The sequence below is a fragment of the Pan paniscus genome, chromosome 2 (assembly GCF_029289425.2).
Source record: "Pan paniscus chromosome 2, NHGRI_mPanPan1-v2.0_pri, whole genome shotgun sequence".
Taxonomy (NCBI): domain Eukaryota; kingdom Metazoa; phylum Chordata; class Mammalia; order Primates; family Hominidae; genus Pan; species Pan paniscus.
This window is the reverse complement of record NC_085926.1, coordinates 187,587,276-187,604,302: the sequence shown is the minus strand read 5'-3', so window position 1 is coordinate 187,604,302 and position 17,027 is coordinate 187,587,276. Positions and strand designations below refer to the sequence as shown.

General features: G+C 37.3%; 1 protein-coding gene across 5 annotated transcripts in view; it reads right to left on the bottom strand.

Moving 5' to 3' along the window:
- Positions 1-17,027, bottom strand: part of TP63 (tumor protein p63) — a 300,635-nt gene that overhangs the window by 158,664 nt on the left and 124,944 nt on the right. For all 5 annotated transcript variants that reach the window (XM_055110786.2, XM_055110784.1, XM_055110783.2 and 2 more), the window contains one exon: positions 748-876. In XM_055110786.2, coding sequence (XP_054966761.1) covers positions 748-876 — 129 coding nt within the window. The remainder of the gene's footprint in view (positions 1-747; positions 877-17,027) is intronic.

Genomic DNA, 17,027 nt, shown 5'->3' with positions numbered 1-17,027 from the left:
GTTAGGCATGGAAAGGGACTAAAACATACTCATGCTGTTGTTAATAACAAGCATTTTCTGCTTCAAAGTCAGCAAGGCTCATTGGTTTCTTGGAGTTAGAAAGTCTAGGTTTGAGTCCTGGCTCGATCACTTATCAAATGTGTAATTTCAAGCAGTTCAAATCCAACCCCCACTTGTTAAATGAGGATCATGACCTCTGCCCTCCTCAGATAATTACTGGGTAGGATGCAGGAAATAACGGATGTATCTGTGATAGAGTATTTTATACTTGATTCCTAAGGGTCTCCAGTGTGCTGAAATTCTCTTTTCACCTTTTCTTAATTTATTCACTTATCCAAACCTGTTTTAATAAAGAAATAATAATACGTTTCACAGAAAGGTATAAATAAACAATAAAATTTAGTGTTTTATCTTCTCAGTGAGTACCTGCATTATAAAAGTAGATAAGTCTTCAAGCCAAAGGAATGGATTCTGAGTATCAGAGAAACATTGGGGAAGTGAATTTGGTGCAGGAGGCCTTAGGCCCTCCAAAATTACATCACCTTGGATTAGCAAGGATCTTCTGGTGTTAGAAATGGAAAAAATCACCACTGAATTTTGAACAAAGAGATGGCATTGGAGTCATTAACTTTTCCTAAACAACTTCTACTGATTCTAGAAAAAACATGCCCTAGTAAGCAATATTTTGACCACCCATATTTACCTATTCAGCTCGAGCACAACATTTCTTGCTTGTTTTATACTTACTGTTCCAGAAAATCCCAGATATGCTGGAAAACCTCTGGACTGAGGAATTCATTTGTCTGTGTGCTCTGGGACATGGTGGATCGGTAATAACTTTCTTTCCAAGAGAAATGAGCTGGGGTTTCTACGAAACTTAAAAGGACAAAAATGAAACCAGTATTATACTCTCTGTATTTATGACACTGAATATTTAAATTAAAGCATACTCTATCATGAAAACATCAAGTGAATCTATAAAACCATGCAGGTATATATGTAGCACATGTTACAAGTTGCACAATTGGCATTTCTTCAGGTAGTGTAATGAATCCAATTTTGCCATAAAATGAGGCAGACCTCCAATGCTAGACAATCTTGTCTTCTATCAAAGCTCTCCTTTCCTAACTAATAATATTATTATGCTCTATACCTCCACTATCCGACATCTGTGTTCTGTAGATTTCGAAAAGAAAATAAACATTTCCTCATTAAATTTGATAGCAAGCCTGACCTATCATTAAACCCATTTTATAATAGTCTCAACTGATTATCTGTCCATTCTGCCACCAGCATGTAAGAAATAGAACCAGGAAACAGAAATGAACTCAGAAAATTTAAATTTTTTCCTCAGATTAGTCATCCCTCCCATAACCGCAATCTTAGAATCACACTCAGGGACAATAAACTCAACCTGTGGACCTAATATTTTTTAATTTTTTACTGCCAGTTGCTTACCTTGATGTGTGGGTGGTTCTTAATTAAAGTGTAGAATTGTATGTTAGACTTAATAATAAGCAAACATCTGAACACTTTGCAAATGAATCCTATTTCTGTTTGCTTCATTTTGCTGCTGAGCCCTGAAGTTTGCTTTACTTATTTTTTCCAAACATTTATTCCTATATATTTGGAGGAAAACATCAACTTTCTCAGATGATGTGTTCTCCAAATCTAAATATTATCCGGGCAGATCATCTTAATATGTGATTTGTTGTGATAAGCAGTAGACTAATTTTATCCCAGGATAAAATTAGTTAAGTTCTTAACTGTTACTGTTCCTGTTATAAAGAATTAGAAAAATACTGTATTAAGATAGTCAATCATCTCCTTAAAATTTCAAATATGTGTTCTGGTCTAGTAATACAGTAGAAGATAATAGTATTAGATTTATGAATGCTGATTTCCAAGCTACCTGCAATAGCACATTCATTTGCTCAAGTTAAACATGCATAGAGGACTTATTTACCAGGAAGCATAATGGAAACTGGAAATAAAAAGTGTATAATACTGTCTCATCTTCTAGGAATTGATGGTATAGAAGGAAAGACAGGAAAACAAACCTACAGTAAATGTGTTAGCAGTATAGACAGCACTACGAAAACACAAAGATGAACAATGTAATTTTATCTGAAGAATCAAGGAAAGAGCCTTTACTGATGAAAATTAGGAAGGTCAGGTAAGAGCTAATGGTACACAGTGGGCACTCTATGACAACAGCATAAACAAAACACTATAATGGAAAATAGCCTGGTATGTGTGAGAAAATCACAAGCATCTCTGTGTTAATATTTTGAAAAATTTGGGGCAGAGAATGCTGGGAGATTAAGCCAGAGAGGTAAGAAGAAACTTATATGCTATGTTTTTAAAAAGCCTATGTCTGTACTTGTGGTGAGAGAGACAGAGAGAGAGTGTGTGTGTATATTTACATATATCAAAATATATTAAATAATATAGATATATTTATATATTTAAATGATATAAATATATATCATTTAAAATATTCATATATAAATGATATGTATATTTTAAATAATATATATCTCAAAATATTTTAAATAAATTTTAAATTGAGGAAATTGTAGATTTACATGCAGTTGTAATGAATAATACAGAGAGATCCCATGTACCCTTTACCCAGTTCCCTCGATAGCAACATCTTGTAAAACTACCATATAATATCAGAACTGGGATAGTGACATTGATAAAATCCAGTGACCTGACCCATAAATCCTCAGTTCTATTGTACTTATTCGAATGTGGGTATATATATATATATGTGTGTATTTCATTTTATACAATTTTATCACACGTGTGGAGTAGTGTATCTATCACCACAGTCAGTATTCATGAGACAGACACAGCCAGACTATGTTTTATATTGGTAAATCTGGAAGTTGTGTGATGGAAGAATTCACAGCATGTCAGTTTATGGGTAAAGTGGCTATTTAGAATGTTCCTGCATCAGTTCAGGTAAGACAACAAAAGGGCAAAATCAATGGGAATGGAAATGATAGGGACAAAGTCAATTATTAGTAAAAAGGCTAAGTCAGATATTGGTTGTGTTACTAATGAAGGGAGAATGAAGAGTGAAAGATGACTTTACGTTTCCAGCTTGATTGAACCGTGTGGTTGATGATTCCACTAACTACATCAGTGAGTATAGTTGGAGGATCTGGCTTGAAGAAAGAGAGATGATCAACTGCATTTTAGCATGTTGAGTTTTAAGTACCTAGGGATATGAAAAAAGTGAAACCAACTTAAATAAGCCTTAAACTCTAGGAAGAAAAATAGACCAAAAGTTTAGAAACAGAAATCTTCCTCATAGGGGAAAAATGGATCTGTGAGCGTGGATAAAACGACCTATGCAGAATAGGTGCAATGAGAAAAGGCACGTGGGGCTCCACTTAGAAAACCTGAGAACTAACAGACCCTGAGAAGTTTATGGTATTTTAGAAGCCAAGGTAAAAACAAAATGAAAAGTAATCAACAGTACTCAATGGCAATGGGATCTAGGAAGATAAGACCTCAAAAATACCTACTAGATTTGACATAAGGAGGTCATTGGCAACCTTGACATTAGAACCTTCTGTAGATTAATGACACCCTCAAAATATTTTAGTGTTTTGAGGAGTAAATGGGGGTGTGCAAAAGAAATGTTTTTTGGATACAATTGGATTAGAAGAACCTGAATTATGCCTAAAGAGGAAGGAGCTAGTGTGGAGAGAGAAAATTTCAAGATCCTGGAAAGAAAGGGAATGGCATGATAAGAAATCCTGGAATAGGCAGGTTGGAAAAGGTCAAGGCATAGGTAGAGAGGACTGTCTTGAACTAAAACCCCTTAATCCCTCACTCTAGGATGAAGTAGATGGCAAAATTAAGTACAGATATAAAGGTTTTCATAGAAGATAAATAGAAGTCAAGGCTGATGACTTCGATTTTCTTGATGAAGCAGGAGGAAGACAAGGCCATCTGCTGAAAATTGAGGGGGTCAGACATTAAGTGACTATTTGGGAAAAAAAGGTGAGGGTTTAGAAATGTGAATCAGTTTAGAAAACATGAATTTGTCATCTCCCAACCTACACAGTTAAGTGATTTTCTCCAGCTTATACCACTGGGGAAGGGAACAAACAAAATAGATAAAAACAATACTACTGTTGTTTCACTGAATAGGTTACATCAGAGAATTAAGGGAATTGTGAAGACTAGCTTTGGATTCAGACTGGAGAGGGCAGGAAGAGGGTCCAGGGCAAGGAAACCCTGTCTCTTCCAAAAATACAAAAATTAGCTGGGCTTGGTGGGGGGTGCCTGTAATCCCAGCTACTCGGGAGGCTGAGGCAGGAGAATTGCTTGAACCCAAGAGGCAGAGGTGGCAGTGTGCCAAGATTGCGCCACTGCATGCCAGCCTGGGCTACAAGAGTGAAATTCTGTCTCAAAAAAAAAAAAAAAAAAAAAGAAGGAAGGGAGGGAGGGAGGGATGGAGGGAGGGAGGGACAGAGGGAGGGAGGGAAAGAGAGAAAGAGAGAGAGAGAAAGAAAGAGAAAGGAAAGAAAGAGAGAAAGAAAAGAAAGAAAAAGAGAGAAAGAAAAAGAAAGAAAGAAAGAGAAAAGAAAGAAAGGAAGAAAACTATGTCTCTATGAGGTCAAAACAGAGTTATATAGGGAAGGAATTAACAAAGTTAAATTGGTAGAAATGGGAGAGTGGGGTATGAGAATTAAGGAGGTCCCTATAATTAGAAGACCATCTGATAATCCTGTATCTTTAAATTAAAAGGGTATATTAATTTTCTTCACTTCTCTTTTGAGATTGTGGCTGACTTGGTTTATTTACTGCCAAATAGTGAGTAGAGAAGAAGTAAAAGTTAATAGCTTTAACGTTGAAGTGAAATTTATATATACTCTCAAGATGACACTTTTGAATATGTTTGATTTACACTAAAATTTGTCTTCAGATAAGACTGAAGTATAGGAAAAAATAAAAGTAAATGCAATCATAGCAAATGTCAAAAACAGAAATGAACAAAGGCATGAATTATTCCAAAACCAAAATGCAGATAAACTCCCATATGAGTGGTCATATACACGGACCCATAAGGACATCCCCAACATCCAAAGATCCAAACGGGATGCCTGATAGCTCGAAAGCCAGGTGAGCACTAGAAGGTAAACATCACCACACAAATAGGCTCTCAACAATAATGATATTAGTGTGTGAGATTCGAAAAAGTATGAGTTTTTAAGTTGGCAGAAATGTAGATTTAGTTTCTAAAGAGACTGATTGATAGATAATGTGACCAACATCTTCAATAATAAAGACCAAGGCAGATTCAGAAAAGAGTGTTACGTAGAAGGAAGACATCATCTCTAAGGCAGAAGAGAGAAAAACAGCACTGGTTCCATACTCATCTATTTCTCTTATTTCCCTTATTTCCACATAGTAAGTTCTGGTTCCTGTCTGTACTTATTTTGTTATTTTTTTTGTTTCGCTTTTATCCCTAGGTTCTGACTCCTAAAAGTCATTTCCCTGTATTTCTAATGTCACCATAATCAGCTGTGAAAACTTGGACAAGCCTCCAGACTCCTCAAACTTCAGCTTCCTTGCACGTGACAGCATGGAGACCAGGATCTCCACCCCACTGCCTTTCCCATGCCTACCCAACCCTCAGCACTCTCTTCCTTACTTAGTACTTCCTAGTTCCTAATTTAAGTATGATTTTTCTCCTTTGAATTTTGTTCTTTTATTTCATCTCATCAATGCTACTTTGTCCTACTTTGCTTGTTCAACAATTAACCTGCTGCAGAGGATTTTAGGTAATTTGTGGGTGAAACATCTCTCTCTCAACTCTGTATTTCTTGTGGTTTTATAGCTCCTTGAGGATAGAGTTGAAGAATTGCAAGTTTTGGAATGGGGCTGACCTAGGTTCAATCTCAGTTCTGCTAATGACATGCTTTGAGGCCATGGCCAAGTTACTCAATGCCTTTGAACCTTAGTTTCTTCAACTATGCTTCCCTCAGAAGGTGGTTGAGAGGCTTTCTTTAAATGTGCAACATAATTTTTATACAGCGCCTGGTAGTCAATGCATTGGTTCTACCATAAAACGCGCTACATTGTTTGCATCCAGGACATACTTGCTGAATTAAACTGATTAGATAGTGTGTTTGAATGGTCTGTTTGAGCTTTTAAAGTGTCACATAAAAATAAAGTAATTATATGAAACCTATCCCTCCCTTCCATCTGTAACCTTGGGTCAAAACAATACCCTCATCACCACTCATTTTCTTCTAGATCATTTTTGTCTTAGACTGGCTACATTAAATGAGGCAACTTTACTCCTCTCAGGGCTTCAAGGGGGCTTTATTACAAAAGACAGGGGTGGTGGAGGGGAGTTGGAATAGATCAGTCATTTTCAGCTTGTGTTTCCAGATATCCTCAGTTTCCTGGTGACTCAGTGTGTTCACCAGAGGTAAAGAAACAGCCAGTGTCGGTAGGGCTTGATACACATCTCCTTAACACCATGAAGTTCAGCTTTTTCTTGTCTAAGGTATATTAGGGTTCTGAACAAGAGTCCAGTTAAAGAAAGTGTCTGTTTCTTAAAAACAAAAAGGAAAGAAAAATTAATGGTCTATGTTAGGGGATTTTCATGGCCTTTTCTTTTCATGCTCAGTATTAATTTCCATTTTATAGATAAATATGTTGAAACATTACTGAGAGAAAAGGAGGAAAAAGATTAGCTGGTGCCATAGGGCAGGAAGAGTGAAGCAAATCCTACCTATCTTCCAAGTCTTTACCTTTGGGTGACTCTCAGTATCAATTTACTCATAGAACAATCATTCTGTTCAAAGGTTTTTGTCAAGTCAGTCACACCTAAAGATAGAAAGCCCGAAGTCAATTTTTTTTTTCTTTTCAAGTTGTTTTTCTTGGATTAACTGTCTTACACTCTGCATTAATTCAGGAAGAAAGAACTTTACAGAAATGAACTGAAAACATCAAGAGGTTTCTGCCAATGGTCTGCACTCCCTCTTGCTTTGCCTGTTCTTCCCTAAATGTTGTCATTTTAGTCTGTTGCACCTTTATTTTCTGTCAGTGTGCTTGAAAATCTCCACATCTCTAAAATTTCAGATTCCAAACAACCTTAGCTGCATAGATGGGTTTTAGAAATAATAGACCTGAGAGGTTGTCTAGCTTAGTTTTTCTAATTTAACAGACAGAAAAGCTGAAATCTAAGAAGAATTGGTTCACTGGTTCACACCAGATATATTTCATGAAAACCTAAGTGTTCTTTTTTTTTCTTTTTTTTTGAGATGAAGTCTTGCTCTCTTGCTCAGGCTGGAGTGCTGTGGCACCATCTTGGTTCACTGCAACCTCTGCCTCCTGGGTTCAAGCGATTCTCCTGCCTCAGCCTCCTGAGCAGCTGGGATTACAGGCATGCACCACTGTGCTCGGCTAATTTTTGTATTTTTCGTAGAGATGGGGTTTCACCATGTTGGCCAGGCTGGTCTCAAACTCCTGTCCTCAGGTGATCCACCTGCCTCAGCTTCCCAGAGTGCTGGGATTACAGGCGTGAGCCAGAGCGCCTGGTGCTAAGTCTTTATCTATAGTCCAATAAGAAAAAAATTGTGCATCAGAAACAAATTCTTGTCATGAATTGTCTAACCCTTGACTTCTTTTAAGTTTCCACACTTACTCCCCATTGGAGCATCCAAACTTAAAGCTGTAAAACTACAAATAGACTTGATTGTATAGAAACATCAATATAAACTCATTTAACAAAATAAAATAGCACTTAGTAGTGATGCAGACCAGAAGCTCATTGATGCTACTAGATCTCCTGGCTCAAAGGCCTCCTTGACAGGGTGTCAGCAGTTGTAAGAGAGAATGTTGCAGGAGAAATCTCCAATAGAGCAGGCCTGGAGGGACCTTCTCCTCACCAACTGTGATCAAACTGGGATATCCTCATTGGGAGGATGGGATCACAAATAGGTATAAACCTTTGAGGACCTCACAAAATGTCAGCATTTATACATGATGATCTTTACATTCAGCAAGGATAGGGAAGTTGTTACTCAGGTGTTGGTAATAAATCTGAGATTTAAATTTATATTGTTTCAAATTCGTGCTTTGCTAAATTACATATATGGCTCCTTATTTTCATTCACCACAAAACTTGGGCATATGAAGTTTTCATAGTTAAGAGGAATATTTCTTTTTTCTGTGAAATAACTAAATATTTTACTAATTCTGTCTCATCAAAATAGCCATCCTTTTTCCACGATATGACCAGCAAATTGGCATAAGAAAACGGGTAATGACAGGTGAATGATATTTACAGAATGCTTGCCCTTCTGCAGATTCTCAATGTTGCCAGAAGGAACTGACTGTCAAAGGTAATATAAGAAAAGACAGTTAGGATTAGTATTGCTCAAGGAAACTTGAGCCCTCAAAGACTCTGGAAGTATCCCCAACCCTTAGATAAAAGTGATTCAAAACTCTAAACATGACTTCTTCCACCTATCCATCCATCCAATTTATCAATCCATCCAATTATTGCTTAAGCCTTCATTATTAACCTCCCTAGATCTTTTGCAAAATAAGTCTTCGGGTTAGCTTCAGAAGCATTCCTGACCACACAATTCCTTTTACATTTTTAGTTCAGAAAACATTCCAATACTTAGAATTTACCCTGCCATTATTATAACTATTCCATCATTAATCATCATACTTAGTTTTGAGGATGCCAAAGAATACCCTGATGCCTTTTAGTGTATTGCCTTTTTATTGTACCTAACAGTGCCCAAGGACCCTGGAGGACTAAATTTATTCATAAACTTGAGATAAATTTGCCTCCAAAACTCACTTGCAAACTCTAAATTAAGCCCATTAGCATCTTTTTTTCCTTAGATGGAAATCTTTCCTTTTCAACCTCATATGGAAAAATATGAAGTTCCTTATCTCTCTACTCATCCCAACTCAAATCCATGTCAGCTTAACTCTCAGAAAACACAACTTCAAAAAATAAAATTCATTTAGAGCATTTTGTATGCCTTAATATCTCAATTCACCACAATTTGAACAAAAAATCTTATCAAGGAATTTATTTTTATATATTACTGAACCAATATATTCTTAAAAAACTCTATTTTGCATATTTCAACACTCATTTCTCCTAGTTACTGACTTCTTTTCATCTTCAGAAATCTTTTCTCTACTGACTGACCATGACCTGTCTTAAGATCTGATTGCCCACAGCTTCACGGCTTGCTTCTTCCATGACCTTTTACTGTGCAGTCCAACCCCAAATTTCTCCCATTAAAGTTCTACATATTTAGCCCAAACTTGGCAGTCATTAATTCTGAGGGAGTGTCCTTTTTCTCTCTCAATTACCAAATTCTCTAACGTCTTATGTTTTGTGGCCCATTCTTTATCCTAACCAATTTCTTCCTTAAAGGTAATGATTTCTCTGAATACAATCCCCTTCACTCATGCTCCCCATCCCACTAAACCTCTTGCCTTTTTCATTAGTCAGCATTTTCTAACTTAAAGGACTATGTAATGATCAGCCTTCTCAAGCAGAATTTTCATTAGGTTACTCCTTTTGTGACAGAGAATTTACAGTCATTAACCCTGCATCCTTGACAAAAATCTAATCACCTTTGTCTCTCATTCTTTTGAGCAAACCCTCCTTACAAATTGTTTAGCCAGCTGATATGGTTTGGCTCTGTATCCCCACCCAAATCTCACCTTGAATTGTAATAATCCCCATGTGTCAAGGGCAGGACCAGGAGGAAGTAATTGGATCATGGGGGAGGTTCTCCGCCACCTGTGCTGTTCTCCTGAAAATGCGTGAGTCTCATGAGATCTGATGGTTTTATAAGTATCTGGCATTTCCCTGCTTCCACTCATTCTCTCTTCTGCCACCCTGTGAAGAGGTACCTTCTGCCATTTTGTAAGTTTCCTGAGGCCTCCCCCAGCCATGCATAACTGTGAGTGTATTAAATCTCTTGTCTTTATAAATTACCCAGTCTCAGGTATCTCTTCATAGCAGCATGAAAGCAAACTAATACATCAGCTGTATCCTACAGGTTGTTTTCATCCTTGAGCCCTTACAAATTGACTTTTTACATAATCCACCATCTTCCCCCAAGTCATATTCTTTACATTTGCCAACACTGAGCTCACCTAGAAAGGATACAATATTTATATATCTTGTTTGGGTTCACCCCCTCAATTTGGCATGCCTTAAGTATTCTTGTCCTTAGTTCATTCTATCATAATTTACCCACGAATTTACCCACACTGAAATGGCGTTTCCATTTTGTGTATGTAGGTCTGTTGCCTCAACTAATAAGACACTGACACTCAAAAAACATTATTTTCCTTGTTTTTTTATTTTTTGGACAGATCCGTAGAAGGGAAAAACTAGAAAGGGCTTTATTTCTCATCATCTCTACTCCTTTTTTTAATAAATGAAACTCATAGGGATTTTACTCATATCCCACGGGAAGTCCACAAGTATCTAGTTCTGGAGCCTAGCCATCCTGGATCCTTATGCAAAGCTCTTCAGACATAAAGTATACAGTCAACACTTTTGCAAACTGTACTAACTCCACAAACATAAAACATGTTATCAAACTTCACTCTACTATACTAAATTCATCAGTTAATATTCTGAGCCATTTCAGTCTAGAATCTGGCATTTGGTAGAAGACAAAGATAAGGAATACTTGAGTATCTTGTTTAAAATGTCATTTTAGCATTATAGCATGCAAACACAGTAACATGCATGCTTACAAACAGGGAACTTTTTGACAAACTGCCCCCAAATTAGAATTTAGGAGACATTTGAATAAGTGTAATCACCATGACATCAGGTTTGGAATACATTAGGGTTTTACACAACTGTGAACACTTGAAGAAAAATGCATGTAACATCCACGACTCAGATACAAGAAAATGGAGCTCAGGAAGGACTATGGGGAAATAGAAACCTGTAAAGGAGGTTTCTTAGGTTTAAAGAATGTGATACATTGAATTTAGACAAAAAAGAAAAGAAAATATGGAAAAAGAAAAAGTAGACCTTCTTGGAAAAAATTATAAGGCCTAATGGTTGGAAGTACCTTAAGTCATCTAGTCCAAACTCTTAACTTATTAACAGTGATCTTGCAACCTCAGCTGAGTATCTGTACCACATAAGGCTGCTCACTCTCTGTCAGACAACTCAGATTGCTGAATGAGTGATTTAAAAATTCGGGAAAGCTTTACTGCCCTAAAACTTCCAGATACTGGTCTGATTCATGCAGAAAATAATCCAACTGCAGTGGCCTTCAACCTTTTCTCAATTATAGAATCTATTATGGGAATCTGATGACAGTTCTGAACAATCTTATACAATAAACAAAAAAAAGTAAAAATGAAGTATACATACTGACATACATGTAAGTGATTGGGTTTGATTTTCAAAGATTTTATAGACCTTAATCCACTTTCCTAATCCAAGTCCCATAGCTGAAAGCTTAGTGAAGAATCTGCACCATAATCTTTCATCTGGATTAGGTGTTGACAAACTACTACTCACAGGCAAAATCTATCCCACCACCTGTTTTTCTAGGTAAAGTCTTTAAGGACACTGCCATATTTATTTAGGTGTTGGTATATGGCTGCTTTTGAGCTACAACAGCAGAGTTGAGGAGTTGCAATAGCAACCATGTGACCTGCAAAGTCAAAAATATTTTCTGGCCCTGTGTAGAAAAAGTTTGCTAACCCCTGATGTACATAAAAGACCTTTAAAGATTTTAAAATAAATTGCAGTTTGAGTTAATACTTGTGAAGTTGTAGAAACTTTCTCTTGGACCATTATATGTGGAGTACAAAATAAAGGTGGGAGATCACTGGGCTAATATTTGTCATCCCAGGGAATTACAAGCAATCAGATGTGGACCTGGAAATAAGAAGTGACCCTGGACCAGTGAGGCAGGATCCTCGGTTCACACCTGATTTTTTTTTATTGTAACTCTTCATGTATTTTTCTTATCATCCTCATTAATATTTTAGCACTTTAAATATGGGATGGTGACCCAATTCATAAAGCATGATATATCACAAAGATATGATTCAATAGTCTATTGCTACATAATGATTCAAACCTGGAATACTTCAGTACAAAATCACTTTCACACATACTCCATTTGATAGTCATATGACGAATTATGTATCATATTGAACCTTAGGAACTTCCTGTTTTGTAGGTTAATGGTGGAATGCTACCAAGTTCATATGGTTCGATGTCATAGAATGAATATTATTGTCAATATTCTACAGCTGAATAACATTAAAATACTTGTCAAGATCACATATTCCATCAATAGCAGCAGACCAAGGTGTTGAGCCTCATTCTTTGGACTGCCGCTACTCAGTGATAAGATGATCCGCCCACCCAGAGAGTAAGACCGAGTGACATTTATATGGAGGAACAAGATATGTGTTTATGGATTTTTCTTAAATATAAATTTGCCTAATCTGTACATGTTTTATTCCAAACATTCACTAGCAATGATGACAAAATATTCCCCCCCGCCCCACCCAAAATAAACTCTCGCTCTGTTGCCTAGGCTGGAGTGCAATGGCATGATCTCGGCTCACTGCAACCTCCGGCTCTTGGGTTCAAGCAATTCTCCTGCCCCAGCCTCTCAAGTAGCTGGGATTACAGGTGCGTGCCAGCACACCCAGCTGATTTTTGTATTTTTTAGTAGAGAAGGGGTTTCACCATGTTGGTCAGGTTGATCTCCAACTCCTGACCTCATGATCTGCCCACCTCAGCCTCTCCAAGTGCTGGGATTACAGGTGTGAGCCACCACACCCGGCCGGCAAAATAATTTTACATTTGTATTGGCTATGTATGTGTTGCACTGAAGAATCAGTAGTAACAAAGAACCATGGCAGAAAGCTGAGAATTCACACACTCACATTCTGAAGCAGGATTTCCTCCCCCACCATCTGCCCCCATATTGCTAAATTCCCTCGTGTGGTTCCCTTCAAAGTGAAGGAAATATATATTTTCACCTGTCCTGACTTTATTTGTTCCAACTCTTGGTAGTAAAATAGCTCAAATCAGAGTCTTTAAAATGTACTTTATCACAACGGGATACGTATTATTAAGTTTTGGTGGCATAAAAATAGAAGTTTTAAACTTTAAAATTAGTCATCTTGCCATTCAGGAACAATTTCCTTTTATATATTAATTTTTACATATTTATATTCCTAGTCCCGATAAGTCCTATGTTTTATTTTTTAAATTTTCTGTTGATTATGCTTTAACCCTATTTGAAAGTGGACTTTACAGGGTCTGTCTTCTGTATAAACTTCACATTACCATGTTTACCTAATTCCTTAACATTCAAAGTAATAATTATATATACTATGTCTGTTTTAATTATTTGTCCTGGTAAATTTCATTTTTAGTAAATTAAATATACAAAATTGACTAAAGACAGGAAATGTGGTTTATATAAATCACAACCTTTAGACTTTTTTTCAGAATGAGGTATAACACCTTGAAAAAATAGTATCTAGCAGTAAAGTCTGATACAAATCATAAGGATTTATTTATTAAGCAACACATTTGTGCAAATCATGGTGAGAAGTAAGGGAGAAAAAGAAATCGATCGCTGGTTTATCCTTGCCCCATATTTTTTAAATATCAATTATCCGAGACTGTGTTATATATTTACATGTTGATTGTTAGTCTCTCCCGTACCCCCATCCACCCCACTGCCTGAAGAATGTAAGCTTAACATGAGCTGATTGCCCCGTTCCCGGATGCATCCCCCAAGGCCTGGAACAGTGCTCAGCACGAAGGTGTTCCATAACCATAATGCTTGTGAATACAGAATGTGAACAGAGGAGATGGAGGGGATTTGAATCCCAGGTGCATTTAATTGTATTTGTCTTCCACTCTTACAAAACATCTCTGTTAGTTACTGCCCCAGCTCCACTGTAGAGATGCAAAGAAATTATCAGAGAATGTCATTCTAAGTGAAGTAACCCAGGAATGGAAAAACAAACAGCATATGTTCTCACTCATAAGTGGGAGCTAAGCCATGAGGATGCAAAGGCATAAGAATGACACAATGGACTTTGGGGAGCCAGGGAAAGGGTGGGAAGAGGGTGAGGGATAAAAGACTACAAATCGGGTTCAGTGTATACTACTCGGGGGATGAGCGCAGCAGAATCTCACAAATCACCTCTAAAAAACTAACTTATGTAACCAAACACTACCTGTTCCCCAATAACCTATGAAAATAAATCATTATTAAGAATTAAATATAATATAAATTACATACCATAAAAAAGTAATGAACAATTAGGGAAACTTTAACACTATAGAACCTTGAAGATACATTTATATCTCGCATCCCTACACATAACAGAATTCCTGATATAACAACTGGGCATTCACAAACATTTGTTGAATGGATGAATGGCTTAATTCATACAGCCTGAAAGGGTTAGTATAAAAATATAGGTTGGATAACTCCTAAGTCTTTATTCTTTCTGGTATATTGCAATGACCTCTGTGAGGAGTGAAGTGGATATTTGCAAGAATGAGACAAAAAAAAAAAAAATGAAAGCCAGGCACAAGAACAAAAAAGTACTTGCAAAAGCCCCTGAGGATTTTGGTGTGATAACACAACCCAGAAAATAAAGTTCCCCATGGTAATCCTGAGGGTGCACACTATTTTTGGCTTAAAAAGTAAGTATGTATTATATTCAGAAATGTCTATCTTCCAATACAAAAAGAAACATAAAATGCTATCTAACAAGTATATGTTCAACTATTATAGAAAACTCAGCTACCCAGAATAATGTATTTCTTAAGGACACCTGGTAGATAAGTTTTGTTTTTACTAAATCATCAGGGCACATTTTGTTCCTCTCTGATCAGAATTACATTTTGTCTATGGTACAGATTTTTATTTACAGTTCCTACCTGACTGGTTGGTTCATGGAGAGAAGAACCAAATTTTAGTTTCTGGCCTTTGTGGGTTCACAGATTAGCACAGTATATGGCACAGAGGGGGTGTCAAACAAATGTTTGTTGAATAAAATATTTGAAAAGGACAAGTAACAATGCTAACATCAATAAGAGAATCGATAGCTATCATTTGATTGTTTCCATGAGCAAAGTATCTGCAATATGCCTGACAGGCATTGTTTAATTTTCACAACATCCCTTGAATTAGATACCAATATGAACCCATTTAATAGATAAGAAAAATGCTCAAACTCACATGGTAACCGGGAGAATGGTAACTCTGGGTTCTTAAGGATATGGCTTCAGAGTCCCTAGTCTGTCATTCACAAGGTTAATAACTTTGGGCGAGCTATGCAACCTCTCTAACCTTCAATTTCCATATCTGTAATGGTGAGAAGGAGAATCCAGTAGTAACTATATCACTGAAGGAAAAAAAGGTCTTGACTCTTTACCTTAGGTTACTCCACTTCCCCAGTAAGGAGCGGTAGGTGTCACACTTTACAGTTCAACAGAAATACTTGGGAGTACATTTGGAAAATGCCAGTTCCTTGTCCCTTCCTCCAAGAGATTCTGTTTCAAATGATCTGGACTGAGGCTTACAAATCTGCACTTTAAACAAACTGCACTTGAAAACACATGGCTTCAGTATTCACCTAAATTCTAATGTTTAGAGTTTTATGAAAGAGCACTTTAATAAGTCTGCATTTTCTCTAAATATCTATCCTCAAATAGACAAGATTTCAGTCTTATTCACTGTGATGTCACTTTAATACTTGAACAAAATAGTATGATGTAATAATTATAATTAATATAACACATACTGCATGCTGGGCATTGCTCTAAATGCCTTACGAATATTTAATCCTCCCAACAAAACATGAGAAAGTTGGTGTTTTATACACACCCACGTCTACTAGGTGTATAACTTTGGGGAAGGTACATGAGCTTTCTGTGCCTGGAGTAGTTCTTAACTATCACACTGTGTGGACTGTCCTAGGAGTGAACAGAGTTCAGAGCCCTGCCTTACAGGCCCAATGCGTTCACTGGCTGGGATGTTGGGCAAGTCCCTGCCCCTGTTTGGGATTCAAGTTCCTCCTCTATGAGGTGAAGGGGTTGATTCCCCTGAGCTCTAAGACCCTCTGGTCCAAAGATTCTATCGTGCATTTTACAGGAGACTTTTGACCTTGTTATCAGATGAACTACAGCCCAAGGATTGCTGACACTAAAGACGCGCTTATCCTTCTAAGGCTGCTCCCTTATTATTTTTCCTTACCTGCCAATTCCAAACACTTCCTGCTGAGTTATTTGTCCTCTGTCATTCCTTTATGCTGAGGAAACCACATATACTTCAGTCTAGAGAGGGTAGATCAGCGTCTTCACAGAATTCTTTCCAAGCCCTGCTGTCTTTGTTTAATCTGGCCCCCAGAGAGCTTCCACCTGAGCCTGTTTGAACCTCATTACTCTCCTAGGAAGGCTCACCAGTTTCTTGTCTCTCCTTTCCTACTCTCCTCTTAAGCAATGACATTCTTCTGACCTAATTCATCCTCAGTAAGATCTCTCCAATCCATCCTTCCTACTTCTCTACTTTCTTGCTGTTGTTTAATTCCAGGCTTAAACCTTCAGGCTTCCTTTAGCCCTGTATTTCTCGAAGCTGGCTACACATTAGAATATCTGGGATGCTTAAAATACAGATGCCTGGGCACTACCTCAGTTCAATTAAATCAGAATTTCCCAGACTTAAATCTGAGCTGGAATATTACTTAAAAGTCTAGAAATTCCACAAGAGATTGTAATGCTTGGTGAGGTTCAGAACCATTGCTGTCTAGACTTAAGGAGTCTCAAGTGGCGAGGATAAGCAAATCGAAATCACCTGGGCAGCTGGATACTCCTTACGCCCAGGGAGGTAAGTCTGGGCATGTGAAACAAGCGAGAGCCTCCCAGGTGGTTTGAAGAAGTCCCTTTATGAAACAAAGTTCTAGCTGAACCTCCAAAGCAAGATGGA